This window comes from Pseudophryne corroboree, chromosome 4, assembly GCF_028390025.1.
Source record: "Pseudophryne corroboree isolate aPseCor3 chromosome 4, aPseCor3.hap2, whole genome shotgun sequence".
In the NCBI taxonomy this organism is placed as follows: domain Eukaryota; kingdom Metazoa; phylum Chordata; class Amphibia; order Anura; family Myobatrachidae; genus Pseudophryne; species Pseudophryne corroboree.
The window spans coordinates 900,282,960-900,306,880 of record NC_086447.1 but is presented as its reverse complement, the minus strand read 5'-3'; the positions used below and the strand labels follow the sequence as shown (position 1 = coordinate 900,306,880).

General features: G+C 46.9%; 1 protein-coding gene across 1 annotated transcript in view; it reads right to left on the bottom strand.

Annotated features, from left to right (window-relative positions):
• LOC134911022 (phospholipase B1, membrane-associated-like) overlaps nucleotides 1–23,921 on the bottom strand; it is a 249,524-nt gene that overhangs the window by 5,756 nt on the left and 219,847 nt on the right. The window contains exons 49-56 of the mRNA XM_063919415.1: nucleotides 19,100–19,199; nucleotides 17,568–17,619; nucleotides 16,481–16,561; nucleotides 15,190–15,255; nucleotides 9,997–10,091; nucleotides 8,882–8,963; nucleotides 7,210–7,308; nucleotides 5,582–5,677 (exon numbers count right to left, since the gene is read on the bottom strand). Of these exons, the coding sequence (XP_063775485.1) occupies nucleotides 5,582–5,677; nucleotides 7,210–7,308; nucleotides 8,882–8,963; nucleotides 9,997–10,091; nucleotides 15,190–15,255; nucleotides 16,481–16,561; nucleotides 17,568–17,619; nucleotides 19,100–19,199 (671 nt within the window). The remainder of the gene's footprint in view (nucleotides 1–5,581; nucleotides 5,678–7,209; nucleotides 7,309–8,881; nucleotides 8,964–9,996; nucleotides 10,092–15,189; nucleotides 15,256–16,480; nucleotides 16,562–17,567; nucleotides 17,620–19,099; nucleotides 19,200–23,921) is intronic.

Genomic DNA, 23,921 nt, shown 5'->3' with positions numbered 1-23,921 from the left:
AAATGTAGGAAACGACCCAGTTGAAATTCCTCCGTCGGAACCCTCCGATCCTCGCACCACGCTACATATTTTCGCCAAATGCGGTGATAATGTTTCACGGTGACTTCCTTCCGTGCCTTAATCAAGGTAGGAATGACTTCTTCTGGAATGCCTTTCCCTTTTAGGATCTGGCGTTCAACCGCCATGCCGTCAAACGCAGCCGCGGTAAGTCTTGAAAAAGACAGGGACCCTGCTGTAGCAGGTCCCTTCTCAGAGGTAGAGGCCACGGTTCGTCCGTGAGCATCTCTTGAAGTTCCGGATACCAAGTCCTTCTCGGCCAATCCGGAACCACTAGTATTGTTCTTACTCTTCTTTGCCGTATGATCTTCAATACCTTTGGTATGAGCGGCAGAGGAGGAAACACATACACTGACTGGTACACCCAAGGAGTTACCAGTGCGTCCACAGCTATTGCCTGTGGATCTCTTGACCTGGCGCAATATTTGTCCAGTTTCTTGTTGAGGCGAGACGCCATCATGTCTACAATTGGTCTTTCCCAACGGTCTATTAACATGTTGAAGACTTCTGGATGTAGACCCCACTCTCCCGGATGAAGATCGTGTCTGCTGAGGAAGTCTGCTTCCCAGTTGTCCACGCCCGGGATGAACACTGCTGACAGTGCTATCACGTGATTCTCCGCCCAGCGAAGAATCTTGGCAGCTTCTGCCATTGCACTCCTGCTTCTTGTGCCGCCCTGCCTGTTTACATGGGCGACCGCCGTGATGTTGTCCGACTGAATCAACACCGGCTTTCCTTGCAGGAGAAGTTCCGCCTGGCTTAGAGCATTGTAGATTGCTCTCAGTTCCAGAATGTTTATGTGAAGAGACTTTTCCAGACTCGTCCATACTCCCTGGAAGTTTCTTCCTTGTGTGACTGCTCCCCAGCCTCTCAGGCTGGCGTCCGTGGTCACCAGGATCCAATCCTGAATGCCGAATCTGCGGCCTTCTAATAGGTGAGCCTTCTGCAACCACCACAGAAGTGACACCCTTGTCTTTGGTGACAGGGTTATTCGCAGGTGCATCTGCAGATGCGACCCTGACCATTTGTCCAACAGATCCCTTTGGAATATTCTTGCATGGAATCTGCCGAATGGAATTGCTTCGTAAGAAGCCACCATTTTTCCCAGGACTCTTGTGCATTGATGTACTGACACTTTTCCTGGTTTTAGGAGGTTCCTGACCAGATCGGATAACTCCTTGGCTTTTTCCTCTGGAAGGAAAACCTTTTTCTGAACCGTGTCCAGAATCATTCCTAGGAACAGCAGACGAGTTGTCGGGATTAAATGGGATTTTGGAATATTCAGAATCCACCCGTGTTGTCTTAGCACCTCTTGAGATAGTGCTAAAGCTGTCTCCAGCTGTTCTCTGGACCTTGCCCTTATTAGGAGATCGTCCAAGTATGGGATAACTAATACGCCTTTTCTTCGAAGAAGAATCATCATCTCGGCCATTACCTTGGTAAAGACCCGAGGCGCCGTGGACAATCCGAACGGCAGCGTCTGAAACTGATAGTGACAGTTTTGAACAATGAACCTGAGGTACCCCTGGTGTGCGGGGTAAATCGGAACGTGTAGATACGCATCCTTGATGTCCAAGGATACCATAAAGTCCCCTTCTTCCAGGTTCGCTATCACTGCTCTGAGTGACTCCATCTTGAACTTGAACTTTTTTATGTAGAGGTTCAAGGACTTCAGATTTAGAATAGGCCTTACCGAGCCATCCGGCTTCGGTACCACAAATAGAGTGGAATAATACCCCTTTCCTTGTTGTAATAGGGGTACTTTGACTATCACCTGCTGAGCGTACAGCTTGTGAATGGCTTCCAACACCCTCTCCCTTTCGGAAGAGACGGTTGGTAAGGCAGACTTCAGGAAACGATGAGGAGGATCCGTCTCTAATTCCAACCTGTACCCCTGAGATATTATCTGCAGGATCCAGGGGTCTACCTGCGAGTGAGCCCACTGCGCGCTGTAATTTTTGAGACGGCCCCCCACTGTCCCCGAGTCCGCTTGAGAGGCCCCAGCGTCATGCTGAGGTTTTTGCAGGAGCCGGGGAGGGCTTCTGTTCCTGGGAAGGAGCTGCCTGTTGGTGTCTCTTCCCTCTTCCTCTGCCTCGTGGCAGGTACGACAAGCCCTTTGCTCTCTTATTTTTGTAGGAGCGAAAAGGCTGCGGTTGAAAGGTCGGTGCCTTTCTCTGTTGGGGAGTGACTTGAGGTAAAAAAGTGGATTTCCCGGCAGTAGCCGTGGCCACCAAGTCTGATAGACCAACTCCAAATAACTCCTCCCCTTTATACGGCAAAACCTCCATGTGACGTTTTGAATCCGCATCGCCTGTCCACTGTCGTGTCCATAAGGCTCTTCTGGCTGAAATGGACATAGCACTCACCCGAGATGCCAGTGTGCAAATATCCCTCTGTGCATCACGCATATAGATAAATGCATCCTTTATTTGTTCTAACGACAGTAAAACATTGTCCCTATCTAGGGTATCAATATTTTCAATCAGGGATTCTGACCAAACTACTCCAGCACTGCACATCCAGGCAGTTGCTATAGCTGGTCGTAGTATAACACCTGCATGTGTGTATATATTCTTTTGAATAACTTCCATCTTTCTATCTGATGGATCCTTAAGTGCGGCCGTCTCAGGAGAGGGTAACGCCACTTGTTTGGATAAGCGTGTGAGCGCCTTGTCCACCTTAGGGGGTGTTTCCCAGCGCGCCCTAACCTCTGGCGGGAAAGGGTATAATGCCAATAACTTTTTTGAAATTATCAACTTTTTATCAGGAGCAACCCACGCTTCATCACACACGTCATTTAATTCTTCTGATTCAGGAAAAACTGTTTGTAGTTTTTTCACACCATACATAATACCCTGTTTTACGGTATCTGTAGTATCAGCTAAATGTAACGTCTCCTTCATTGCCAAAATCATATAACGTGTGGCCCTACTGGAAAATACGTTTGAATTTCTACCGTCGTCACTGGAATCAGTGCCCGTGTCTGGGTCTGTGTCGACCGACTGAGGCAAAGGGCGTTTTACAGCCCCTGACGGTGTTTGAGGCGCCTGGACAGGCATTAATTGATTGTCCGGCCGCCTCATGTCCTCAACTGACTGTTTAAGGGAAGATAAACCATCACGTAATTCCACAAATAAAGGCATCCATTCTGGTGTCGACCCCCTGGGGGGTGACATCTGCATATTTGGCAATTGCTCCGCCTCCACACCAATATCGTCCTCATACATGTCGACACCACGTACCGACACACACCGCAAACTCACAGGGAATGCTCTAATGAAGACAGGACCCACTAGCCCTTTTGGGGAGACAGAGGGAGAGTCTGCCAGCACACACCACAAAGCGCTATATATACAAGGGATATCCTTATATTAAGTGCTCCCTTATAGCTGCTTTAATATATATATATATATAGCCATTAATGTGCCCCCCCTCTCTGTTTTACCCTGTTTCTGTAGTGCAGTGCAGGGGAGAGACCTGGGAGCCGTTCTGACCAGCGGAGCTGTGACAGAAAATGGCGCCGTGTGCTGAGGAGATAGGCCCCGCCCCTTTTTCGGCGGGTTCTTCTCCCGCTATTTTTCCAGTCAGGCAGGGGTTAAATATCTCCATATAGCCCCTATGGGCTATATGTGAGGTATTTTTAGCCTTGTATAAGGTTTATATTTGCCTCTCAGAGCGCCCCCCCCCAGCGCTCTGCACCCTCAGTGACTGCCCAGTGAAGTGTGCTGAGAGGAAAATGGCGCACAGCTGCAGTGCTGTGCGCTACCTTATGAAGACTGAGGAGTCTTCAGCCGCCGGTTTCCGGACCTCTTCACGCTTCAGCATCTGCAAGGGGGTCGGCGGCGCGGCTCCGGGACCGGACTCCACGGCTGGGCCTGTGTTCGATCCCTCTGGAGCTAATGGTGTCCAGTAGCCAAGCAGCAAATCCACTCTGCATGCAGGTGAGTTTACTACTTTCCCCCTAAGTCCCACGTTGCAGTGATCCTGTTGCCAGCAGGACTCACTGTAAAGAAAAAAACCTAAACTAAACTTTCTCTAAGCAGCTCTTTAGGAGAGCCACCTAGATTGCACCCTTCTCGTTCGGGCACAAAATCTAACTGGAGTCTGGAGGAGGGTCATAGGGGGAGGAGCCAGTGCACACCACCTGACCTAGTAAAGCTTTACTTTTTTGTGCCCTGTCTCCTGCGGAGCCGCTATTCCCCATGGTCCTTTCAGGAACCCCAGCATCCACTTAGGACGATAGAGAAAATTTGATTCCGTGTGGTCCCCAAGGATTTCCCTTCAGCAAATCACCTCCCCATTTACTTCCTGATGTGATGTCCTGTTCTCAGGCTTCACTGGTCTGCATTTCTCTCTCACCGAGGATCCACCCTTCCTGTCTTTTCCCCCTTTTCCTCTTCTCTGTTCCCCCTCTATTATTGGTCTCTGCCCTTGCCCTTCATACTTACTACTTCGCTACATCTTCTATTCTTTCTTTTTGTCTTCTTCCTTTCTCTTTTTCTATACAAATTGTTAAAACGGACCATATTCAATATACTGTCTGAATTGTCTTATCCGAACTTTCATGTCTCTTGATTTTGCCATTTATATTACTGTTCTGTGTTATGATCCACTAATAAACATTAAAAAACAAAAAAGTATAGTTGTTTTCATCAATTTCAGGGGAACCCCACTTTTGTTTTTTGACCCAGCTGCACAGATATAACACGCCATGCAGAGGCAAGAAATCAGTGCTGAAAGTAAGGTGGTACGGGGTGGTATGGAGTACCATTAAGAAATATGGTCACCAGCCAACTGCTGGGGCATAATTTATAAGGGACATTTTTGTCTGTGGTACATAAAATTGTGTCAGTGGCATAACTGTGTGTGGCATGATATGTAATAGGCATTACGGTGTGTGGTATAATATGTAACAAGGTATTACAGTGTGTGGCATAATGTGTAATGAGTGTGACGGTGTCTGGCATAATGTGTAATGGGCATTACGGTGTTTGGCATAATGTGAAAGGGGCATTACGGTGTGTGGCATAATGTAGCCATGCCCCTATTGTCATGTAGCCACTCCCCTAGTATTGTGTGCCCACACCCCCTCATGACACGTGACCACCGCCATTTTTAGTATCAGTACCACTAAGAATTTCTACTTGCACCACTGCAACTAATTCTTTTCAGCATATTTGGCTGCGGGTGCCTTAGTAAATCTGGTGGTTTGTATAATTTTTAAAGGAGAAGATCCGGATGGCGATTTCTGTTCTAATTTGTGGTCTCTCTGCATTTGTCAGGCATAATGTGTCAGTAAAGCAGGGTTTATTCTACTGCAGTTGAGCCCTGGTTAGCAGTATTTAATCCCCAACTGTATTTTTGGGCATTGGTTTATAGCGGAACCCAGATCTGTAGTGCCTGCTGAACACACACTGGATTGCACTACATGTGATGCAGGCCACTGAAGAAAGTTATGTAGCAAAGTTATGTCCATCACATCTGCCCCTAACACCACGCCGGCTGAGGAGAGCGCCAAACTCACCATATTGTTCCACAAAGCGATGGCCATCTCCGCGTGTCCCCTCTCACTAAAGTGGAAGCAGTCAGCCGAGAAGAAGCTGACGTCCGGCTCTCCGAGCTGGTGTATATAGAACAGATACAGCAAGTTACATGAAGCTGATAGCGTGTATTTCTGTATGACATATACCATCGTAAAGTAACATAGATATTCGTGACATTTCCAAAGTAAAAAGAATAACTAAGACGATTAATAAAAGGGCAGATCCTGGACTGTTGGGGGGCAGGAGTCACTGGCTTACACACATTGGGCAGAATTGCCGGCAGCCACTAGATGGCGCCCAAATGGAGCTATTCAATTGTAGCTCAGTTTGGGCGTAATGGCTGCCGGCTTCTGCATTTCAGTTCTCATCCCCAGGGAGTGGCGAGCTGAAAGGTGCGAAAGGTGACCCGTTTGGGCGCCCAAACTGCACTTTTTGCGATCGCGCCAAGCACTTTGGCGTGATCATTGCGAAAACTATAGACAATTGTATATCACCGCGATCTGATGTAAAGATGGCCAATGACCACCTGTCACGTCTACAAATCCACACACTCCTGTTTTGAAGAATGCTGCCGGTTGCCGTCCCCGCTCCGCCCTCCAAATACCGCAGCATGTCATTCAAGCTGCAGCTGACAGGGGGTTGTGAGCGATATCGCAGCCTGGGGTGTAGGATAGGGCTAACCCTCGGGGGATGGTGGCTAGGGCTACCCCTAACCTTCCCTTCCCCAGGCCCTAACCCTTCACCTGTACCCCAATACTCACCTCAGGATGTCGGCAATCCGGGGCTGGTCTCCTGAGTGGTGTCAAGATTCCGGCGTAGGTCACATGCCCACCGGAATCCCAACAGCCGGGATGCTAAACGCATCAAGAACAAGACAATGATTTACAGACCGCTATATGAAATAATGCACCCTGTACTGTGATATAGAGTACAAGGATATTAAATGCCCCTCAGGAGTGCTGTGATCATATAGACAGTAGGTCAAAGGCCACATGTTTTCTATAGGCAGGCCTTCCATACTATCACTTTAAAATGGGGCACTTATGAATTACACAGGTTCTCTAACTGATTAAAACCAGGTGACATGCAGGCTTGTAGTCAGCCAGTCACAGAACCCGTGTCATTCATGAGTGTCACAATTTAAAGGGATAGTATGGTTAGCCTATGTATAGGGCATGATTATATAAAACAGTATGGGGTTAGTTATTGGGTGTAATATGCAGTGTAATATCTGTGTAATGGCAGATCCTACATGAGACTGGAATAAAACAAAGTATTAGATACAGTATTATTTGTGCTTATTGCAGACGTTCCCAAATGCAGTCCTCAAGGCACCCTAACAGTCCAGGTTTTAAAGATATTCGTGGCTCAGCACAGATGTCACCAGTGATGGATTTGCTTAAACCCGCAACGTTAGGGTACATTGAGGATTGCGTTTGGGAACCTGTGGCTTATTGTATGAAGAAAACAATAATTATCACAAAAGAAAAAAACCAGGCATCAATTAAAATATACATAATGGGAGCAGAAAGTTCTGCCTCCACCACTGGAGGAGTCACAGAAAGAGAAGGAACCTATCATGGCAAGTGACGGGTGGTACATGACTTACATGGTCTACTGGCACCACGGTATTTTTGAAGAATGGCTGCGCCACCACTGCAAAGTCCTCCCGGCCCTGGTATTTCTCAGCCAAGGCGGTCACTTGTATCTAATGGGAGAACACGAGAAGGTGAGCTAATAGAGTTGCATAGAACTGTATCCATTGAACTGTATCCCACTGTCTGTGTCCATTGACACTGAAATACCGCTTCGTGCATCTTTAGGAGGACCTAGGGGTGTAACTAGAACTTTGGGGGCCCCATACCAAATCTTGAAAAGCTTCCCCCCTCCCCTCAACCGTTGTCACTACTTAGGAAAGCAGGAGAGAGTGAGAGAAGAGACAAAGAGGGTGGCACGGTAAGAGAGACAGAGAGAAAGGATCGAAGAACAGAAGTAGAGAGTAGGGGGAGTGGCAGGGAAAGAGAGAGAGGGGGGGTTTCATGAAAAAAGAGGGAATGAGAGAGTTAGAGAGGAGTGAGAAAGAGAGGATGTCAGGGGGAAAGAGAGAGAAAGGAATGAAAGGGGAGAGAGAGAGAGGGCATCAGGGAGAGAGCGAGGGAAATGGGGAAAGAGACAGTATTAGAAAGAGAGGGTGTCGAGAGAGAGAGGGGAGAGGAACAAGAGAGAGCAAGAGAAGGAGGGAAGCGAGCGGGAGTGAGAGAGAGTCAGGGAGAGGGAGAAAGAGAAAGAGAGAAAGAAGGAGAGGGGAGCAAGAGAGAGAGAGACAGGCAGAGGAAAACAGAGAGGGTGTCAGGGAGAGAGAGAGAGAGAGACAGTGTCAAAGAGAAAGAGGGAGAGAGACACACACAGTGTCAGGAAGAGAGAGGTAGAGGTAGACCGTATCAGGAAGAAGAGAGACAGTGTCAGGGAGAGAGAAGAGCAGCGCACCATATGGGGACATAAACGGACAGACAGATGGATGGGGGACCTAGGCTGACATACAGGGGGAGGGGGGCATAGACAGATGGACAGGGGGCCATAGATGGACAGACAGCGGACGGGGCATAGGTGGATATATGGGGGACATAGCCAGACAGAATACCATATGGGGGCACAGGCACATAGACAGACGGACAGAGCACCATACAGGAGTAAAGACGGATGGGTGGATGGACAGAGCACCATATAGGGGCGTAGATGGACAGATAGATGGGGGGGCATAGACAGACAGAGCACCATATGGAGGCACAGACACATCTACAGCCAGACAGAGTACCATATGGAAGTTTACAAAGAGACAGACAGGGGGGCATAGATGTACAGGACAGACAGACAGCGACCATATGGGGGTGTAGATGGGCAGATGGACGGAGACAGCTCCATGTGGGGGCATAGACGGACAGATGAATGGATGGACGGACAGACGGACGGACAGACAGACAGATGGGTGGGCAAGAGGGAGGAAGGCTCACTGTCAGTGGGACTGTGTGGTACACTTGGCACACGATCCATTCATCAGACATGCAGCTGTGCTTCCGGACAAGCAACTCCATCTCCAGGCACACACTGAGCGCGGCTCTACACTGAGCGCGGCTCTACATCCCCACCTCCCACCTCCTCCCCTACTAATTAAAAAACAAAACAAAACAAAATCCTAACGGGGTGCAGTGGGATTGCTTGAGCCCCACAGCAGTTACATCCCCTGCACCCTCTATAGTTACACCACTGGGCGGACCTCTCACCTGCAAATCTCGGTTGAATCTCTTTATTTCATTCAGTTCTGGAGAACCGTCCCGCGGGTTTATGAAGCAGGGACAGAGGTTGCTGCAAGAGGTGAAGATAAATTACACAATCATTTGTGAGATTTCTCCTACGACAATAAAAAAGGCGGAAGACATAAGATTTATATGTATGTACTGTACGTGTAGGTCTGTCTGTAGGAAGCAAAAACACAAAGGGTTTTACAATTAGAAGCCGAGTCTCTGGGATATATCAGGTGACCCAGGAGAGACTATAACATAAGAGGCGAGCTTTTATAGTGATCCCATCCATATAATGAATCTATTCTTACATGGTTATGTTACACATATTTTATAGTAGAGTCTTGTGTTTTGGTTTTAGTTCTAATTTCATCGTCGTGTTTTGATTTTGGTTTTGCAAAACCACCCTCAAGTGTTTTGATTCGGCATTCGGATTTAAAATCCAAATCTTGGGTTTTGGATTTTTTGAAAATGGAAAAATTAGCTAATATCATACCTACCTACAAGATTTCACACGTGCTGCTCCCTATCTTTGGAATGCTCTACCTCTCCCCATCCGACTCTCCACCTCTCTACAAAACTTCAAACGGGTTCTCAAGACCCACTTCTTCACCAAACCCAGCCAACTCTCCTCCTAACCCTCTTGTCTATGCTCACTGTCTACCCCTTCTGTGTCACTCCGGTCTGTTAGCCCCTCACCTTTTGGATTGTAAGCTCACAAGAGCAGGGACTTCTTTCCTCATGTGCCTTTTCTTTTCTTACACAATCTTATACTCCATATACTCCCTTTGATGGCACCTAACCCCGGGTTTTCTATATCTGTCCTATTTTGTCCTGTACTGTAAGTGCTGTTTTCTTGTTTGCTCATTTTATTATGTACTGTGTAATGGGCGCTGCCGATCCCTTGTGGCGCCATATAAGTAAAGGATAATTATAATAATAATAATAATAATAAAATCATGTAATATTTGCAATATAAAACCCTAAATTCTGAATTAAAAATCTGAATTCCAAACTCACAATGTCCCAGGGTTATTATCCAACAATTGGCACCAACAGTATTGCAGAACACACAGGACTGTAATACCAACACTCACGGCTTTAAAAGGCTGCAGCCGATGTTCTCCGAGGTGACCTTACGCAGTCCTTCCACCTCCATTATCTCCACCAGGTTCACGAAAACTCGAGGGATCTGCGGTGAGACCACAATATAACAGGTGAGACATGTGAGCTTTGGAACATGCAGAGGTGGGTGACCCCACACCCAGTTAGAAAGGGGTCTGATATCACTACTCTCTGCTGCTGGTAGAGTGGACCTGTCTTTAGTCCCTTGTGTATTATATAGTAAGTGTATATGATGGGGATACTCAGGAACGCTGCGAGTGCTGGGTATAACCTATACAGTCATCCAGTCAGGTTCCTCCGCAGGACCCATGTGAGAATCAGGGGAAACCACTATAGGAGTGAGCTCTCTACTCTCACAGTCTGACTGGCATGTCAGCTCCAAAAATATAAAAATAAAAATTATACATATAAGTAAATTAAAATAAATATATATTTAAAAAAAATAAATAAACAAAATTCCTATGCACATATGGAGCAACACCATATTATGCCCCTTGCACCTTATTAAGTCCCCACAGTAATGACCCTGTCACCATATTATTCCCTACACAGTAATGACCCTGTCACCATATTATTCCCCACACAGTAATGCCCCTGACAACATATTATTCCCCACACAGTAATGCCCCTGACAACATATTATTCCCCACACAGTAATGCCCCTGTCACCATATTATTCCCCACACAGTAATACCCCTGACAACATATTATTCCCTACACAGTAATGCCCCTGTCACCATATTATTCCCCACACAGTAATGACCCTGTCACCATATTATTCCCTACACAGTAATGACCCTGTCACCATATTATTCCCCACACAGTAATGCCCCGGTCACCATATTATTCCCCACACAGTAATGACCCTGTCACCATATTATTCCCTACACAGTAATGCCCCTGACAACATATTATTCCCCACACAGTAATGACCCTGTCACCATATTATTCCCCACACAGTAATACCCCTGACAACATATTATTCCCCACACAGTAATACCCCTGACAACATATTATTCCCCACACAGTAATGACCCTGTCACCATATTATTCCCCACACAGTAATGCCCCTGTCACCATATTATTCCCTACACAGTAATGACCCTGTCACCATATTATTCCCTACACAGTAATGACCCTGTCACCATATTATTCCCTACACAGTAATACCCCTGACAACATATTATTCCCCACACAGTAATGACCCTGTCACCATATTATTCCCTACACAGTAATACCCCTGACAACATATTATTCCCCACACAGTAATGACCCTGTCACCATATTATTCCCCACACAGTAATGCCCCTGTCACCATATTATTCCCCACACAGTAATACCCCTGACAACATATTATTCCCCACACAGTAATGCCCCTGTCACCATATTATTCCCCACACAGTAATGCCCCTGACAACATATTATTCCCCACACAGTAATGCCCCTGACAACATATTATTCCCCACACAGTAATACCCCTGACAACATATTATTCCCCACACAGTAATACCCCTGACAACATATTATTCCCCACACAGTAATGCCCCTGACAACATATTATTCCCCACACAGTAATGCCCCTGACACCATATTATTCCCCACACAGTAATACCCCTGACAACATATTATTCCCCACACAGTAATGCCCCTGACAACATATTATTCCCCACACAGTAATGCCCCTGACAACATATTATGCCCCACATTAGTGCTCTTGTCACCATATTATTCCCCACACAGTAATGACCCTGTCACCATATTATTCCCCACACAGTAATGCCCCTGACAACATATTATTCCCCACACAGTAATTCCCCTGACAACATATTATTCCCGACACAGTAATGCCCCTGACAACATATTATTCCCCACACAGTAATGACCCTGTCACCATATTATTCCCCACACAGTAATACCCCTGACAACATATTATTCCCCACACAGTAATACCCCTGACAACATATTATTCCCCACACAGTAATGCCCCTGACAACATATTATTCCCCACACAGTAATGCCCCTGACACCATATTATTCCCCACACAGTAATACCCCTGACAACATATTATTCCCCACACAGTAATGCCCCTGACAACATATTATTCCCCACACAGTAATGCCCCTGACAACATATTATGCCCCACATTAGTGCTCTTGTCACCATATTATTCCCCACACAGTAATGCCCCTGACAACATATTATTCCCCACACAGTAATTCCCCTGACAACATATTATTCCCGACACAGTAATGCCCCTGACAACATATTATTCCCCACACAGTAATGACCCTGTCACCATATTATTCCCCACACAGTAATACCCCTGACAACATATTATTCCCCACACAGTAATGCCCCTGACAACATATTATTCCCCACACAGTAATGCCCCTGACACCATATTATTCCCCACACAGTAATACCCCTGACAACATATTATTCCCCACACAGTAATGCCCCTGACAACATATTATTCCCCACACAGTAATGCCCCTGACAACATATTATGCCCCACATTAGTGCTCTTGTCACCATATTATTCCCCACACAGTAATGCCCCTGACAACATATTATTCCCCACACAGTAATTCCCCTGACAACATATTATTCCCGACACAGTAATGCCCCTGACAACATATTATTCCCCACACAGTAATGCCCCTGACAACATATTATTCCCCACACAGTAATGCCCCTGACAACATATTATTCCCCACACAGTAATGCCCCTGACAACATATTATTCCCCACACAGTAATGCCCCTGACAACATATTATGCCCCACATTAGTGCTCTTGTCACCATATTATTCCCCACACAGTAATGCCCCTGACAACATATTATTCCCCACACAGTAATGCCCCTGACAACATATTATTCCCCACACAGTAATGCCCCTGACAACATATTATTCCCCACACAGTAATGCCCCTGACAACATATTATTCCCCACACAGTAATGCCCTTGACAACGTATTATGCCCCACACAGTAATTCCCCTGACAACATATTATTCCCCACACAGTAATTCCCCTGACAACATATTATTCCCCACACAGTAATGCCCCTGACAACATATTATGCCCCACATTAGTGCTCTTGTCACCATATTAAGCCCACACAGTTATTATGCCAGTACCAGCTCGGTGTCAGTGGCTCTGCTCGTTGTCAGGGGATTTCCGCCCCACTCACCCCAACCCGGCCACAGCTGCAGGTCTGCCATCTCGGCGGGGGCCAGTGTTCATGCCTGCCTGCTTCAAATTATTGAAAATCTCCCTCCCAAAATGGCCACCGCCTCAGAGGAGACAGTTATTAAAGATACTAGAGCCTCCTCCAGTATCTTTAATAACAATCTACTCTGTGGCGAGGGCCATTTTGAGAGGGACATGTTAATAGAGCCCTGCGAGCAGGCGGCAGCGGACGGGGGCGGAAGAACAGTGGCATGAGTGGCCCGCGCCCTCCCCTTTCTGTCAGAGAGTCTGGACCCGGGAAGGCTGGCCCTGGGAAGGCTGTGCTCCCAGTAGCCCCCTGATGGTGGCTTTGTATCCACCCTCAGAGTGGTAAATTTGACAAGAAAACCGCCCTGGTTTCTATGAGGGTTGCTTTTGTAATCAAAAATGGCAGACTGCAGCAGATATCTCTGTCAATTGACACTGATCTACGGGCCTTTATATATCAGAGATTTTTGCACATAATGCCATTTGTTGCATTGTTTATACATATGGGTCCTATGAAGTGACTGGTCACTGCATGGCTGCATTATATAAGGAGGCAGAATGTGGGCCCATCCTGTCAGAATGTTGGCCCTCATTCCGAGTTGTTCGCTCGCAAGCTGCTTTTAGCAGCTTTGCACACGCTAAGCCGCCGCCTACTAGGAGTGAATCTTAGCTTATCAAAATTGCGAACGAAAGATTAGCAAAATTGCGAATAGACACTTCTTAGCAGTTTCCGAGTAGCTCCAGACTTACTCTGCAACTGCGATCAGTTCAGTCAGTTTCGTTCCTGGTTTGACGTCACAAACACACCCAGCGTTCGCCCAGACACTCCTCCGTTTCTCCAGCCACTCCCGTGTTTTTCCCAGAAACGGCAGCGTTTTTTCGCACACACCCATAAAACGGCCAGTTTCCGCCCAGAAACACCCACTTCCTGTCAATCACATTACGATCACCAGAACGAAGAAAAAACCTCGTAATGCCGTGAGTAAAATACCTAACTGCATAGCAAATTTACTTGGCGCAGTCGCACTGCGGACATTGCGCATGCGCATTAGCGACTAATCGCTCCGTTGCGAGAAAAATATAACGAGCGAACAACTCGGAATGACCCCCGTTATTCCCACTGTTCTTGCCCTTTACCAGTTTGCATTGTTAAACTATACAGCACTGCTAATTGGTGGCACAGCTACTGCCGTCTTCTCTGGTAACCCAGGTGGTAAGCCTGTGCTGGGCCTGATTACGAGCTCCAGATGAATAAGGTCTTCATTTTATCCCTCGTCTGCCACTTTAGTGGCCCTCTCTAAAGGGTCTATTTACTAAGCCTTGGATGGAGATAAAGTACCAGCCAATCCGCTGCTGTCATTTTTCAAACACAGCCTGTGGCATGGCAGTTAGGAGCTGATTGGCTGGTTCTTTATCACTCTACACTTTATCTCCATCGAAGGCTTAGTAAATAGACCCATAAGTCTTGGGGGCAGATGTATTAAGCCTGGAGAAGTGATAAAGCAGTGATAACTGCAAGGTGATAATGCACCAGCCAATCAGCTTCAATATGTAAATTAACAGTTAGAAGCTGATTGGTTGGTGCATTATCACCTTCCACTTATCACTGCTTTATCACTTGTCCAGGCTTAATACATCAGCCCCTTGGTGCCCTTGGCTGCAGCCACTGAGCCCGCAGCCGGGCGTGAGGCGTGGTGCGTAACGTAACTATTAAACAGAGAAGAATAAACTAATAAATGTAAGAAAGATTGTAAAACATCTAATGAACTTTAATGATAATCAGAACTGAACATTGAGAGGTCCACTTTATAATTAGGACTCCCAGAATGGGCGCTATATTTATTATGTTCCTCATACGGAATACTAGAAATATCTGACAACTGAAGCAGCTACAGCCACAGGTTATTAAGCTCTTGATGATGAAATGACAGTCAGTGCGTCTGTACCTCATTATAGAATACGTCCAGCGTATTTTTCAGATGTTGGATGTGGTTCTTCAGAGAATACCGGTCCTGAAAAGAAAATCAGATTATTATGTCTGAGGACACTTGCTAGAAAAGGTGTATAGTAGGGATGCATTCAATATCCCGGCTGTCAGGATCCCGGCGCTCATCATACTGGCGCCAGGATCCCGACCGCCGGGATACCGACACCTATTCACCCTCTTGGGGTGTCCACGGCACCCCTGGAGGGAGAATAAATAGCATGGCGCGCTTAGCGCGGCACCGTGCCCGCAAGGGGCTTTTTTGCGCTTGCCATGCTGTTGGCACACTGTTGGCTTGCCGGCGCCCTGCATCCTGCAGTCGGGATTCTGACCGCCCGGATGACAAGCGCCGGTATATCGATACCAACCCGTATAATCAGTGTACTGTATACATGGTGGAGTCACATTATTATGACCACCAGCTAATTACCGGAGAAACTGCCGTGTGCAGCACGGACAGCGGCTGGACGGGCTGATCTGTCATGTTAGACACACGTCTGGTAGCCCCCAGGTTCATTCTGACGGTGAGCTGCTCCACTTTAGCGTGTCGGTCAGCCCTCACGCACCTTCGTAGCCGACGTTCACCTCTCACATCAATGGCACGTGGTGCTCCGCAGTTTCCACGTAGGTTATTAGCAATGGTGCCATTTGTCCAGTCACGATACACCTTCACCGCAGCAGCACGCAGACAGTTCACAAACTGCGCTGTGTCAGAAATACCGCCACCCTTGGCCCAAAAGCTAATAATCATCCCTTTTTGCAACTCGGATAAATCGCCCCTTTTACCCATGACAGCAGCGAGTGATATGTGTGCAGATGGCCTATCACACCCCTTATATACCCACCAAGCCAGCGCACGACGCATGACGTACTTCATGGGCTGCGCATTGCCGACGTCACATGTAGGAGGTGGTCATAATAACGTGACTCGACCGTGTATATGTAGTCATCATATGGTAACATATTACAGTGTCTCAACACAAAGATATTTTATGTGCTAAATATAACATTATACAATGCCAGACAAAAGGTTTTCAGTAACAGTCATTACAGAGACATATAACACCTCTCTGAAGATCAGGTAAAAAAATACAGTTCATCTGTGATTACAGTGTATAAATAATACATCTATTTTTTAATTTTTCACGTCATTCTGCTGCTGCATGATACCATATAATAAAGGATCTAAAAATCCCCGAACGCTAAGAATCTGATGACCGAGTCCCTTTGGGACACCGTACTCATTCACTTACCCTATTCTGGCAGTACTGGCAGAGGTCATTGCCACCAATAAAAATGGTGATTAATTTCCAGTCTTCATTGAAGTTAATAACCTGGCAGAGGACGAAACAAGAGAGCGTCATTGTGCGTCTGTGTCACTGCAATTTAAGGTCTCCAGTTATATTTTCAAGGTTTGTGGGTATTAATCTGCACAGAATGTACTTAGGGGCTGAGTAAGAGATGGACGGTGTTTTGATGGTGACGCAGATTTCCGATGTTTGATGCCACAGAGGCATAGTGGCTCCATACAGCTGAGATGGCGGTCGCAGTGCCCGAAAAGCCACAGACTGTATGACATGCTGCTAGTGTTTGGGGAGTGGCGATGGGGAGTATTCTAAAAAAGGGCAAGGAGGGGTGTCAGACACATTTTCTGGGCGCCAAAACCACTCTGATGGTTTGTGACATAGCTTTTTGGACACAATAGATATCCGCTTAACCCTGTGTATTCAAACAGAACAGCTCTGTGTTGTATCCAAGGGCAACAGAAATACAATTTCCCTTGAAGATATAATGTCTTTTGTGAAAAACACAGGAGGAAAATAAAAAAACACTGGGTGCAACGCAAGTTTGACTGCACCACTGTTGAGACTAGTACACAGTCACATTGCAAGATGTGTACAACTCAGTATATGTGTTTATTATCGTGCGCACAATTCAGGAGCGGAATGCTTGATTTTCATCCAGTTATGCGTGAGGCGCAATGTATTAGCAAAAGCTACAAGAGGGCATGTACACACATAGGGGGGAGTTCAAGTGTTTAATCGCGACTGGTCTCCCGTCTAAAGTGATGGAAGGTCGTGGGGCGATAATCATTTGTCCACTGATATCGTGCTGAACGCGCCCATATCAGTCCTGTCCAGGCGCCCAAACGGGTCACTTTTTGCGCATTTCAGCTCACCACCCCTAGGGGTAGCGAGCTGAAATGAAGGTCTTGCGCCCGCCAGCAGAAACAATTGAATAGGTGCCGGTGGGTGCGTGCAAGGTATGTAGGGGTAGGGGGTTCAGTTAGTTATTTGTCATTGTGGAAAGAGGCGGCATTGCCATCTAGGTCATACTCACAGAGCTCTCCTTCATCTTCTGTAGCAAAGTTTGGGCCTGAGATAACATGTTCCTAGGTGAGACAATACAACATGATACAGACTGTAGATAGTGTCTACTGAGTCGCTATTAAAGGTTAATTTTACTTAGTATATATAAAAGAGTTTCAAATAACACTGACACATATAGAAATGTTCTTATATATTTCCAGGATGTGATATGAAAAACCAACATTTAGGCCGAGATGTAATGAATTCCAAGTTCGCTGGCTGTGCGGGATGCCGGGCGAACGCGGCCATTTTTTTAAAGGTGCGATCATGTACAAGGCTAAACCATCCCTTGAACATGATTACCTCTTTAAAAAAAAAGAAACGTTCGCGGACTTCATTACATCACAGCCATAGAATTTCGGCTACATCCCGGCCACAGAATGTCAACTACAAAATGTCAACAGGCTCTGAATGTCAACAACCTAATTGTTGACACTGCTGTTAGGTTGACAGTTCTAAACTGGGCTGGACTGCCCATCTGGCACTTCTGAAGGGCAGGTGAGGCCAGTCCGGTCCACAGAGTGCCAGGAAAGCTGCGTGCAGCACAGCTCCTGGATCTCTGGTTTGTCTCCTACTGCCACCACCCATAGTGCCCGGTTGCTAAGCAATATGGGGGCTTGCCACAAGTGCACGCCAACTGACTCGCGGCACGCCCCCATTTGCAGTGTCGCTTTCTCGTCGCGCGCGTGCACACAGATGCCAGGGCCGGAAAGAGGCTCCAGTCTGTCCCTGGTACTAAATGGCAAAAATACTGCGGAGGCACACCGTTCTCCTTTATGGAGAAAATGTCAGGTGATCACTAGACATTAGTGTTGTTGTGAAGGGGGTTGCCGTATCAAGCAGCGGACAAGTGGGAAAGTTGTCTCTAGCAACCAATCAGGAAGCTTTTATCCAGTGCATTCTGTAAAATGATAGGTAGCAGCTGACTGGTTGCTACGGGATTCTTCTCCATTGGTCCACTTCTCCATTCATTTCAATGATACATCAACCGACCTTGAAGTGAGGGCGTCGCCTTCTTTGAAGATGCCAGAGTGGGGCAGAAATAGGGACATAAAGTCCCTCTACTACTGTTCCTTTTCCATCCGTTAATTTATTGTTAAAATTTGCACTTCTGGACCCACTTCCCGGCTGGCGCAAGTCCCCAACAGCCCGGTGAGGAACTCCCTTGAAGTGGGACGAGTGGGAATCCTCATCTGCTACTCTAATGTATGTGTGGATGACAAGTCCCACTCACTGTCTGTAGCACAGGGGTTAAATAGCGCATCTCTTGTAATTTAGGTTCCAACCTCGTTTAAATTGATGCATGTAAATATAATTAGGTTATAATTGGGGGTGGGGGGGCACATATCCAGTTAACTAACCCCTGTGCCCTGAGATGCTGAGTGACGTAGGTATGAAGAGGAAGGTATATACTGTAAGTGTGAGCACCCGCTCCGCACCACATACAGGCGTGGGGCTGTGAATATAACATACTCACATATACAATATAACATATTCACTTACTCGGCTTTGGCACCGCTAACTGCCACATTAAACATCTGGTTTCGGCTCCCGGTACCGGTGGAGAATCCCTGTAAATTAGGATTGAATTTCTTCATAATATCTGAAATATAAATTGACAATAATAAGTGGAGAAGACACAGATTGTGCTGAAAGGTTACAATAACCATTCCAAGATAAACACCGGAAAGTTTAACCTTAAATTAGTTACTGTATCAAAAGAAAATTGCACTAAAAACTTGAAATTTCCAAAATCTGATTGCAGCCAGGTCTTAAAAGTTTACTTACAGGGACCTGGTGACACCCTCAACGTTTTGCTGTATACCAGCCAGATATTGGGGGTAATTCCAAGTTGATCGCAGCAGGATTTTTGTTAGCAATTGGGCAAAACCATGGCCCTCATTCCGAGTTGTTCGCTCGGTAAAAATCTTCGCATCGCAGCGATTTTCCGCTTAATGCGCATGCGCAATGTCCGCACTGCGACTGCGCCAAGTAAATTTGCTATGCAGTTAGGAATTTTACTCACGGCTTTTTCATCGTTCTGGCGATCGTAATGTGATTGACAGGAAATGGGTGTTACTGGGCGGAAACAGGCCGTTTTATGGGCGTGTGGGGAAAAACGCTACCGTTTCCGGAAAAAACGCAGGAGTGGCCGGAGAAACGGAGGAGTGTCTGGGCGAACGCTGGGTGTGTTTGTGACGTCAAACCAGGAACGACAAGCAGTGAAATGATCGCAGATGACGAGTAAGTCTGGAGCTACTCAGAAACTGCTACGAGGTGTGTAATCGCAATATTGCGAATACATCGTTCGCAATTTTAAGATGCTAAGATTCACTCCCAGTAGGCGGCGGCTTAGCATGAGCAAATCTGCTAAAATCCGCTTGCGAGCGAACAACTCGGAATGACCCCCCATGTGCACTGCAGGGGAGGCAGATTTAACATGTGCAGATAGAGTTAGATTTGGGTGGGGTGTGTTCAATCTGCAATCTAATTTGCAGTGTAAAAATAAAGCAGCCAGTATTTACCCTGCACAGAAACAAAATAACCCACCCAAATCTAAAGGGGGGTACTCACGGGAGAGATGTGTGCTGAGCAATCTTAACACAGACCGCTCAGCACACATCTCTCACCCCGCTCAGCACAGCGCGATGTGCTGAGCGAGGGGGAAAGCCGACGGGGGGCCGCTCACTTCACACAACGGTGAAGTGAGCGACCCGCTAGATTGAGCCTGCATGCAGCTCAATCTAGCATCGGCGATAGCGATGTGCGGGGCCGCGCATCGCTATCGCTGGGGGGCAAACACACGGCAGATCCGTGCTTAAAATCTAAGCAATCTAGCAAGATTGCTTAGATTTTAAGCACGGATCTCTCCGTGTGTACCCCCCTTAACTCTCTCTGCACATGTTATATCTGCCTCCCCTGCAGTGCACATGGTTTTGCCCAATTGCTAACAAAATTCCTGCTGCGATCAACTCGGAATTACCCCCATAATGCAAGGCCTAATTCAGTACTGATCGCAATACCAAAATCTTTCTCTAATTGGCAAAACCATGTGCACTGCAGGGGGGGGGGCAGATGTAACGGGATCCGGTCTGAAGATCGACAGTGTCTAGGTCGACAATGTTTAGGTCGACCACTATAGGTCGACAGTCACTAGGTCGACATGGATGGAAGGACGACAGGGTTTCTAGGTCGACATGTGCTAGGTCGACAGGTCTAAAGGTCGACATGAGTTTTTCACATTTTTTTATTTTTATTTTTTTCATACTTAACGATCCACGTGGACTACGATTGGAACGGTAAAGTGTGCAGAGCGAAGCGGTAGCGGAGCGAAGGCACCATGCCCGAAGCGAGCCACGCGAGGGGACGCGGTGCACTAATTTGGGATCCCGGTCACTCTACGAAGAAAACGACACACAATTTTTTTTTTACTCATGTCGACCTTTAGACCTGTCGACCTAGCACATGTCGACCTAGAAACCCTGTCGACCTTCCATCCATGTCGACCTAGTGACTGTCGACCTATAGTGGTCGACCTAAACATTGTCGACCTAGATACTGTCGATAAAACGAACCACACCCAGATGTAACATGTGCAGAGAGAGTTAGATTTGGTGGGTTATATTGTTTCTGTGCAGGGTAAATACTGGCTGCTTTATTTTTACACTGCAATTTAGATTTCAGTTTGAACACACCCCACCCGAATCTAACTCTCTCTGCACATGTTACATCTGCTCCACCTGCAGTGCACATGGTTTTGCCCGTTAGAGGAAATGTTTGTTGCTGCGATAAGGTTTGATTAGGCCCTAAAACCACTCAGCTAAGCCGTTACTAATATGATCAATGTGTCTATCTATTCTCACCCCCGCACACAGGCCCTCATTCCGAGTTGATCGGTCGCAAGGCGAATTTAGCAGAGTTACACACGCTAAGCCGCCGCCTACTGGGAGTGAATCTTAGCTTCTTAAAATTGCGACCGATGTATTCGCAATATTGCGATTACTAACTACTTAGCAGTTTCAGAGTAGCTCCAGACTTACTCTGCCTGTGCGATCATTTCAGTGCTTGTCGTTCCTGGTTGACGTCACAAACACACCCAGCGTTCGCCCAGGCACTCCCACCGTTTCCCCGGCCACTCCTGCGTTTTTTCCGGAAACGGTAGCGTTTTCAGCCACACGCCCCTGAAACGCCGTGTTTCCGCCCAGTAACACCCATTTCCTGTCAATCACATTACGATCGCCGGAGCGAAGAAAAAGCCGTGAGTAAAATTACTTTCTTCATAGTAAAGTTACTTGGCGCAGTCGCAGTGCGAACATTGCGCATGCGTACTAAGCGGATTTTCACTGCGATGCGATGAAAAATACCGAGCGAACAACTCGGAATGAGGGCCACAGTACAGTCCTTAGTGACGAGCGCAGGGCGCACCATGCAGGTGGACCCTCTGTCACGTAGTCAGGGACTCTGTTCCTCTGAACTTTGTTCAAAATGTTAAGCATTAGAGTAGTTTATCTTGCACTTCTTATGGCCCCCATACATCTGAGATATATTGGGGCATTGCCCCAATCCCCAGATGGCCAGGTCGGGGGATCGGGAATATTAAATATTCTTAAATATCCTAATTCTCCGATTCCGACAGGCTCTGTAAATCAGACATTTTTAAGATGGTTAATTTCCCCTACTCCATGGCAGATCGCCAATCATTGTTGGCCGTCGATCTGGTTGGCTGATAGCCATTTTCGACAGGGCCGGGGTATCACATCATAGATGTATAAGGGCCTTGATTCACCACGCAGTACAGCTCACGTGACAGAGGTTAGAACTTATCTTTTTTTTGCATAATAAATCCATTGGCGTTATGTATCTAAGATTGGAGAGAGATAAAATACCAGCTAATCCTGTTATTTTTCAAACACAGCCTGTAACATGGCAGTTAGGAGCTGGTTGACTGCTACTTTATCTCTCTCCAAGGCTTGATGGGTATAGGCAGTTGCTATAGAAGTGCGCTCTTACAGTAGTTCCTCCAGGGAAGCTTCATTCCCTTACTACAATGGCCACTGTTGATAGTCACCCCTTAGCTCCAGAGAGATCCTTCTATTATCTGCGCTCACCGCTGTTCCAGCAACCCTGCACCACTAACAGTTAAATGTACAGACATGGGCTGGTGACCTGCTACAACCCCGATCCACTACATGCCGTGACCAGTGTAACACAGTGAGTACGGCTGTACCTAACGTCATCAATAAACCACAGCACTGGTTAAACCACCGGGCTGTTAACTGTGTCAAGACACGTTCCGCTAGTGTGTACATTCTCCTGCTATGCCACCGCATTTACACACATATTTCCAACAAAGACTACCATTAGTCATAGGCTTTATATGAGAAAAAAAAACAACCTGAAGTAATACTTCTCTCTGTTCTACCTTCGTTAACCACCTACCTCACCAACTACTCTTATTCTATCTCTACCTCTGACTCAACCTCCCCCTCACTACCTGTATCTGTAGAAGTCCCTAAAGGGTCTGTTCTTGGCCCCCTAATACTTTTCTCCTCTACCCCTCCACCGGGTATCCTTCCCAATACACCCTCCAACTGTTCTTCCCTTCCCCTTACTATGTAAGCTCCTACTGGCAGGGCCCTCCTGCCCCCCCCTGTTCTCCCCTAGCACACTCCATGTCACCAGCGCCCCACTCCTGTCTCTCTTCCAGCCACTCTGACTGTTTGCTCTCCCATACTTTGGATTTAAGATCCCTGAATACTTGATTCCCACCCAAGGCTCCGGCTAGCTTAAGCGCACTGCCCGACCCATGCCCGGAGCACCTTACTATGAAGCCGAGTACTTGGAGAGGCATCCCCGAAAACAGTGCCGCTGGGGCAGTGACTGTGCCCCATCAGGGAGCGCCACTGATTGCACACCCCTCGGAAGTACTTATACTATGGATTACTGCTGTGTACTTATGCTCTGATACTTTTGAAGTGTTTCAGTTTGCCCTGTACGGCACGGCAGACACTTTGTAGCACCTAATAAATACAATCTCATATTATTATTATTTAATGATAATCTCATGGGTTAGTCAGCTTTCTGATGTTAGGTTTAGAAATACAGTGTAATCGGCAAAGCCAAATAACGACATGATCCAAATTATTAATGTATTAAGGATATCGTCAACAAAGGGGATGCCTCTCTCCCAGCAGCTGAGATACACATTGGTGGTGCGTAAATAGAGGCCATTACTCCCCAGTGAACCTCATGTGGGTGTAGTATGGCTGACCGTGGACACCCACGAGTGGAAATAATGCCTGTTGGTAGGAATGCTGACCGCCGG